The 8114-nt window shown below is 43.0% G+C and overlaps 1 protein-coding gene across 1 annotated transcript in view; it reads left to right on the top strand.

Moving 5' to 3' along the window:
• Nucleotides 1-635: 635 nt before the first annotated feature.
• Nucleotides 636-8114, top strand: part of LOC102779806 (uncharacterized) — a 407388-nt gene continuing 399909 nt past the window's right edge. The window contains exon 1 of the mRNA XM_087849803.1: nt 636-761. Coding sequence (XP_087705929.1) covers nt 636-761 — 126 coding nt within the window. The remainder of the gene's footprint in view (nt 762-8114) is intronic.

Here is an 8114-nt window from a genome sequence, read left to right as displayed (position 1 = left end):
CATATAAAAACGGCAGTGCACAGAGGCTGGATCGCACTTGTGTTAATCCAGTAGTCTTATTGCTTGTGAAAGAAAGCTGTTCCTCAGTCTGCTCCTGCGTGGTGTATAAAGGAACAACAGGCTGTTGTGTTGTGTCCTCTATGACTCTCGGGGACCTTTTGAGGCACTGCTGGGTTTACGGCTCTCGCAGACTTGCGCAGCTTGCACCCAATGATGTGCTGAGCAATGCACCACCCTCTGTGGAGCCTCACGGTCCTTGCTGATGTAGTTGACATCTTTGGTAGAAGTCCCTGCAGATTTAAAGATTCAAGCCAAATGTCTTTATGCACATAAGGACACACAGGTACAATTTTGCTGGGTTTCTTTCTTTCTCTCTACATTGGAGTGTAACCCTTCTGAAGTCCTTGTGAATAGGGACTCCAGGTATTCTAAATTGTCCATTTTGCTCCACCACTGTGCTGTTGAAGGCTATTAGGAGGTGAAGCCCCCCCACCCCTTGTATAATCCACAGCTCTTTAGGGAGAGGTGGTTGTTGCTGGCTGTTGTTCCAGAGTGGTAACTCCTTCCTGTAAGGCCTTCTTCTTGCCAAGGGGAGATCAGTCCCATAACTGCTGAGTGGTCAGGTGAACTTCACAATGCTGTTTGTGGCCTTTGCTGCCGCGCAGTTGTGGATACTGCAGAGCTCCCAGTGTGACGCTGTGTCGATTCGTCTGTCCTGCGAGAAGAGAAGTCTTTGGAGGCCTGCGGGAGAATCGATGCAGGTAGCATTTAAGATTGCTGAGAAAAAGCACGCCCTGTGTATGCGTGTTATTTCTCTCCGATTAGTTCTGACCCTCTCTTTGCATCCAACGCTTTGTTTTAATCACCGGGCACCACAGGCATCATCCCTCCCAGCCGCACCACGACGAACCTTTGCGCTAATCGGTGACGTCTGTTGATACTATCCAGATAGTTTCATCGTCTGAGCCGGGTGGAAACCGAAGCCATGGATGCAAGTCCACTTGAGCTGATTAGCGTGTGGAGTGTGCTTGTTAAGGCATACTGTGAAGTGTGCTTGTTACATATACACCCCTCATGTTTGATTACTGCTGGCGCTTTACGACTGGCGGCTGTGTACAGAAGCACTGCTGGGATCTGATGTGTCCAGCTCCTGTTTTGACAGCACGATGTTTATACCTGTTATCATCGTCCAGCAGTTTGCCTATCGACATATTCAGGGTTAGAGTTATGGTTGGGGTTTGGTTAATAGGTTTGCCTTTTTAAAGAAAATGTCGAAAACAATAATGCCAAAATGTGCCATCTTGTAGTTTTTGAAAATTTGCCTTTTTAACTGATAGCTGCAAAAAAAAGGTCGAACCCTAACCCTGGGGAGGTTGCTTGTCCCTAAGTTACCATGTGTGGTAACCCCAACCCTAATCCTAGCCGTAAACAATTTTTAAAAGAGGGTTAGGGTTTTTATTGATGATGACTGAGACGTCAGAGCGTTATAAATTAAATTTATGAAATCACTGTAGATTAATGTAGACATTAATGAGATTCTATGAGTAACAAGCTATAAAATATTAGATTAAGTTATCCTATGTATTAATCCCTCAAGCCTCCAAAAAAAGCTCTTTTGAGCTTGGCTTTGCTTGAGCACCACCAGCAGAATATGTTATAACATATGCTGCGTTATTGGACATGCTTCTCTATAATGCATGCATTTCAGCAAGAATTCCTCTGTGATTTTGCAACTGATTCTAACACAGATTTAAAATACAATGTGAAAAACTTTGGGTGGGTGGTGAAATTGCCTGCTGTGAGTCTCCATCTGGCCTGTGCAGTGTTGGAATGGACCATCCTCCTTCACCATGCCAGGCCCGGAATAAAGCTTCACTTTAAAGGATCAATTCTTTTATTATTGAAGTAGGTCTCAGTAGTGCAGGATAATACATTCTACATTGATCCCCCTCCCACCCAACCCTACCCCATTCCCTACTCCGCTCCTCTCTCCCCCCCCTAAAAAACCTTTATTGCCATTCCTTCCAGTGAGGCTCACATTAAAAAAAGAAAGAAAGAAAGAAAGAAAAGACATGTTCGACAGAATAAAGATTTTAGAAAGTGACTGGAGGACAAATAAGCCCATAAACTAGGGTATTCACATTTTAGTGGGAAGGAAAGACAGGGGGAGAAGAAGGAGTCGGAGTTGCCAGCAGGCTTTTTGAATATCATTACCAGCTTTGCAGAGAGAAATTGAAATCATAAGCATAAGGAAAGTACCTGGTAATTAAAACTGTCTCGCCACACCGAGGCTTTGATACCTGCTCAACAAAAGTATACGCGAGTGTATGTGTAAATGAGTGTGTGCGCGCGCACATGCTTCTTGCTTGGATGTACATATTGTGGCTGCATACATTTAGGTGGCACACAGCAGAGGATGTGAGAGTGTGTTTTACACTTTTTACCCCGTCTGTCAGGAGGATGCCTGATGACGCGCTGCATGGTGTGGATTGCCGTGCGCCGTGTCTCTCTCTCTGGAGACGCAGGCAATATTTGCAGCGAGCACTTCAGCTGAGCAGGAGTGAGCGTGTTAAAACGTATTTATTTTTGAAGTCGTGTGCACCATTTAGATTTTTTTTTTCGTGATATTCACACAGAAAAAAAAAGAAAACAGGCTTCCTTCATGGTTTTTTGTATTTAGTTTTGTGGCCCGTGCTGGGGGGGGGGGGCAAACAGCTTGACGTGTCTGTATCAAAATCAAACCCCCGAAGCATGCGTGCCAGACCCTTATTGAACAAATTTGCGCCAGTGAAGCCAGCAGTTGAGGACATTAATGATCTGGACCCACTGGGGTCTGGTGCTCAGCGCCCACAGGCTACCCGCTCGATCCCCAATCAATAGCTTTTTATTAAAATTGTTTGCGAGGCAACACAAATCCATATTGTTTTGCCTCGGACAGGGGTGGCCCGTGTGAAATATGTCGGACATATTTATATATTTTTTTCCACACGAATGCGTAAAATGATTGGCTGATATGCATGGAGAAGAAAAAAAAAAAGCACACAGGGGCAGTGGTTTGGCTTTATTGGAATATCCATTTCAGCATTGATTTTCATAAGAGATGCATTTGTGATTATCTTATTTTCTCCTTCCTCAACAGGGTTGAATTACATATCATATCATCCCTGGTATTAAGGCAAAATTAATAACACAAGTAATTATAATACTTACGTCTAATGATATGCTGTGAGGGTCCTATTGATTCAGTCGAGATGCATCTAGGGGAAATGGCTTGGAGCTCTGCCTGGCGACTGGCGCTACCAGCGTGCTGCGCTCTTGACAGCACAACGCTAGGCTCAACCCTCAATCCACACTCAGCATCACTTACACTTAAAAGCCACTCCGTGCTCAGCGATTAAGCTCGCTTATCTACTCGCGCTTGTTTTCTCCTCACGTAACCTCTGACACCGGCCGGTGCAGTCACTCCTGGCTGGATGTGAACTTTCTCTGTGTTTGAACCCTTTCCTTCTGTTTTAATTTTTTTTTTTAAAGGTATCGAACAAGTACTGTTTAAATTAAACTTTTAATTTCTTACTTTTCCAACATTCCTGAAACAATTAACACAAAGAATATCAGTAATGAAGTAGGTCTCACATTTGATTTCATCTGTGGTTTTTGTTCTCGCCGAGTGGCCGTCACTGCGCGCTCCTGCACACAAATCTCACTTTGAGACTTGCTCCTCCTCGAATACATACACACCTATGTATGTCTTGCATCCTCACAGTCTTCTAAAGATCCACTTAAACATGTCATTTTTACACCGCAAACAATGCGCAGACCTTGTGAGTAATTCCTGTCAATTTTAAAGAGAGAAACACCTCCACCATCTCGCCTTTTGATTTATTGCTTCTTCGTTTTTAGTCGCCTTTTTTCAAACTCACACTAATCCCAGTTTATGCTCGCATGCAGGTTTTTTTTTTGGTTTGTACTCCATCTTGCTGCTTCTTAATTTTTTATTTAAATTTTTTTTTTTTTTATCTTTTAGTGTTTTACCTGGTTAAAGAGAGGAAATGTGAGAGAAAGATGAGGACGGAAACCAAACTCTGGCCTTGTTGATTCTCAAATCTGGTAGACAGGATACTGCCAAAAAAAATAAAATAAAATAAAATAAATTTCTAATCCAGGCTTGACTCACACGTATGAAAATGTGGAGCTGTTAGATGTGAGAAGCTGCATGATAATCATGGAGGGAAAACAATTTTTTTTTGCTCTATCGCAGAGCTCTGACCCAGCGTGGCCTTAGCTAAATTCTTTAGATTGTCTAATTTTTTTTAAAAAAGGGTTCAATGTCCACGATTTTTCGTCACACCGGCTGTTCCGTAAATTAGACCTCCCTTGCTCTTATCTCATCGTGTCGCTGCATCGTGAGGAAGACGAGCTGCCTTTGAGGTGAAAGGACAGTGGGCTGCAGTTGCAAGTGCTGACCAAAAGAGGGCAACATGATGTCAGAATTATCCCCCCCTCCACCACCATCGCCGCCACCATTACTACTACAACCGCTGCTGCCTCCTTTCACAGCCAAGCCCGAAGCCGGTGCACAGGGAAGAGTTTCGCTGAGGGGGTATAGGTGGCTGGGTGCACCGTCACTCAAAGCTCTGCCTCGCTCTCTTGGCAACAAAGATCCATGTGGCGCCCTTGTCACGTGGGCGCCACATGGATAAACTTCTTCACAGTCGAGGCGTAGGTACGGCAGCCCCACTTTAAAGAAATAAAAAAGGAGCAGGGATGGTGGTGGGGTAAACGGGGGGATTAAGCATGACGCTCTTCCCTTCTTCTTACTCTCGCTGCAGACCCCGAAACGTGGTTTGGGCCCTCAGCCAAGCACGTGTGGCACTTTGTCCTGATCCCAAGCTCGTTTTGATTTTGTCATATTTGCATTCTGTCTCTCGCTTACTAACCGTTTCCCCGCCGCCTTTGATGGGGTGAAGCGCGGTGGCCGACGTTTATTGAAAAAGGCACAAAAGAGCAGCGATGGATCACATGCTAACTGACACCTTTTTTTTGCTATTCCCTGTTTTTGGGGGGCTGTAAAAATCCCACAGCCCATTTGTTCTATGATGTGACAGCATTGATGATAGGATGACAGATGTCTTACCAGCCCACCCCGTCGGTGCCAGCAGCCACCACCGCCAGTACCCCAGCCTCCTCCTGAAACAGTTTGCCCCTCATTCGGTGGGAGTCCACAGCTGCATTACTCCAGTATGGCAGTACTCCCTTAACCCTGCACACCCCCTCCTCCTTCTTCTTCTTCTCCTGGAGGCGCCCCCCTTCTACCTCCCCTCTAGAGGAGAGAGTGATAGGCCTCTTTGGCACAGCGCTGCCTCTTTGTTCCCTGCCAGGTTGGCTCCAGGAGGCAGGGTCAGCTGTAATTCACTGTGCGGTCAGTAGAGGACGACATGCCCTGCACAGCAGCAGGGGCTCCGGGCCTGGAGGAGCTGACACTTATTGTTCACATTAAAAGGGACTGTTATATCTAACACCAGTGTTTGTTAGCGGTTATTAATAGAGAACAGTCTAATCGCTTGTATTTTAATTGGTTTTACATGCAGTAGCACTGCACTGTAATACATAATGCTGCAGTACTGCCTGTAGAATTCAATTACATCTGATGTGATACAGAGATCTGGGTGTGAAAGAGCTGAATAATTGATTAGTCAACAGACAGAAAATCAACTAAATGATAAATGATTAATTGCATAAGAAAATGCAAAATAACATTTATTTCACGTGGCATTTGGGACTAGACGCGCCGCTCTAATGTCGCTGCTTCAGCTCTTGTCTTCCTTATTACCAGCAGTGAGGTACTCTTTAGCAAGGTGTTTAACCCCCAGTGGAGCCGCTCAGGAGCCAGAAGGTGAGGCGGCGGGGACCGAGGAGAATTGAGTTGCGTCTGTGTTCGCAGGATCCCTGTTTGTCGTCTTCTGTGCACGACTGTGTCTTCATTGTTTTATCATCTCAGCTGAAAAAGACTGTACAGAAACCAGGAGAGGGGCGCTTGGCACCACGGTAGAGCAGCGGTGTCATCTAACAGCAACGAGGTTCATTGTTTAAGCTCGTGTGTAAATTTTGGCTTCCACCCAGAGTCCAAAAACAGGCATATTAATTTCTAATTCTATATCACGAGTGTTTCCAGAACTTTTAAATCAGGTGAAATAGAATATTTGATTTTTAAAAAGTAAATACGGTGATACAGTGTAAAAACTGGCTTAGAAAACATGTATGTTTCATGCTCATGTGCAGCCCTTCAGGCTCAGATGCATTACATGAAAAGTAGTAAGAATTTTGTATTGAAACACTGATTTGCAACGTGGCTTCAGTGAAAGTCTAAACATACTTAAGCAAGAGTACAAAAGCTCACAATGTACTTATCATGCTTAAAATAAAAGGAGTATACATATTATATCATCAGATCACGATTAATGATTTATTATTATATGTATTTATCACTTTAATGTTTCAGGCGGAGATGATCTTATTTCACATATAAGTACATTGATATTTCAAAATATGCAACCATTTTTAAATGGCATGGCGTACAAAGAACAATAACTGGATACTAAATATCAATTCAGTCCATTTTAATGTGAGGTAAAGACCCCACGATGATTCCAAGAAAAACTCCAAAATTGGACGACCCCATATGAGCAACAGTGGGAAAGAAAAACTCCTGTTTAACCCTTTAAAGCCGGTCATTTCCGTTTTGCATAACTATTTTTAAATCCCTGTAGAACCGGAACCACTTAAGCTAGCGCAATAATTTTTTTTGCATATGAAACCGGAGGAGTTGTACTTACATCTTATGCCATCGGCTTGCCCTAAGTCACAGTTTCCTTCCACATATAGCTTTGCAAAAATTGCATAAAAAGCGCTTGCAGCAACAAAAACATAATATTCAAGAAACACGCTTTGCCGACCCGATCAGCTGTTTGTAACACTTACTACATTGGAATAGACGTCAGCGCGAACTATGCATGTCCGCCATTACCTGGCCAAAACCAGAAGTGACGTCATTTTAAAGGAAAATGTAGTTTTTTTACCTTCAGGGCCTTATAAGCCTATACTGGTGTTTTTAAAATTCATGTTTGACTTTATGCTTTTCTGAATAGTTTCTGGGATGCTCAGAACTCAAATTGAACTGCTGGAAATAGTTTATTTTGATGCACATGCTGTTTTTTTTTTTTTTTTTTTTGCAAATTATATAAATATATAAAAATTGGTGTATTTCAAAAATAAAACTATGAAGACACTCAAAGTAAATTTCCTGTGGTGGGAAACTATTTTGTGCAACTTTTTTGTATTTACGTTTTTGAGGGATAAGCCTCTTAAATGTCTCTAACTAGAAATATATGTAAATAAAACAACAGATTTTCAATTTTTTTGTAGTTTATTGCACTTTTTGGCAATTTATGTAGTTACTATGGACTTAATGCATACATATTATTAAAATTTGGCCTATAACGGTTGTATTGATGTATAGCAACTTGAAAGGCGCTCAAAAATGGCACTACAGCATGTAAAAATGTAAAGATAAGCTCTGGCAGACTTGGTTCTATGGTAGGTCTTAAAGGGTTAACAGGAGAACCATCCGGAAGAACCAGACTCAGGGAGGGGCAGCAATCCGCCATAACAGTTTGGGAGTGAGGGGAGGAAGACAGGACAAAAGACACACTGGAACAGAGCCAGAGATTTAGAATAAGTAATGATTAAATGCAAAGTGGGGCATAGATGTAGTGGTGTAAAATATATTAGAGCAGGAAAAGAAAGCAGCATAAAGTATAGCATATAAGGGTTAAGTACACAAGAGTTCCTCGAGCTCACACAGGCAGTGTTAACCCAACAATCGCAGGAGAAACCAGAGCTCCTACAGAAAACCTGCAAACTCTTCAGAGAAAGGCCTTACCTGGGTTTGATCCTCCTGCAACAAGGGAACACCAACGCTGTAGTTTTATCTACTCGAGTAATGTCCTTGAATATTAATAAATTAAGTTACCATCCACCTTTTGTCCATGCATTTATCAACTGAGGTTGAGAACTATAGTCAACTGGAACTGGGTCCACTGTGGGACCACCCATAC

Source organism: Neolamprologus brichardi, chromosome 13, assembly GCF_056152115.1.
Source record: "Neolamprologus brichardi isolate AB-2024 chromosome 13, ASM5615211v1, whole genome shotgun sequence".
Lineage (NCBI taxonomy): Eukaryota > Metazoa > Chordata > Actinopteri > Cichliformes > Cichlidae > Neolamprologus > Neolamprologus brichardi.
The sequence above is the reverse complement of the archived record's forward strand: the minus strand, read 5'-3'. Positions and strand labels throughout refer to the sequence as shown.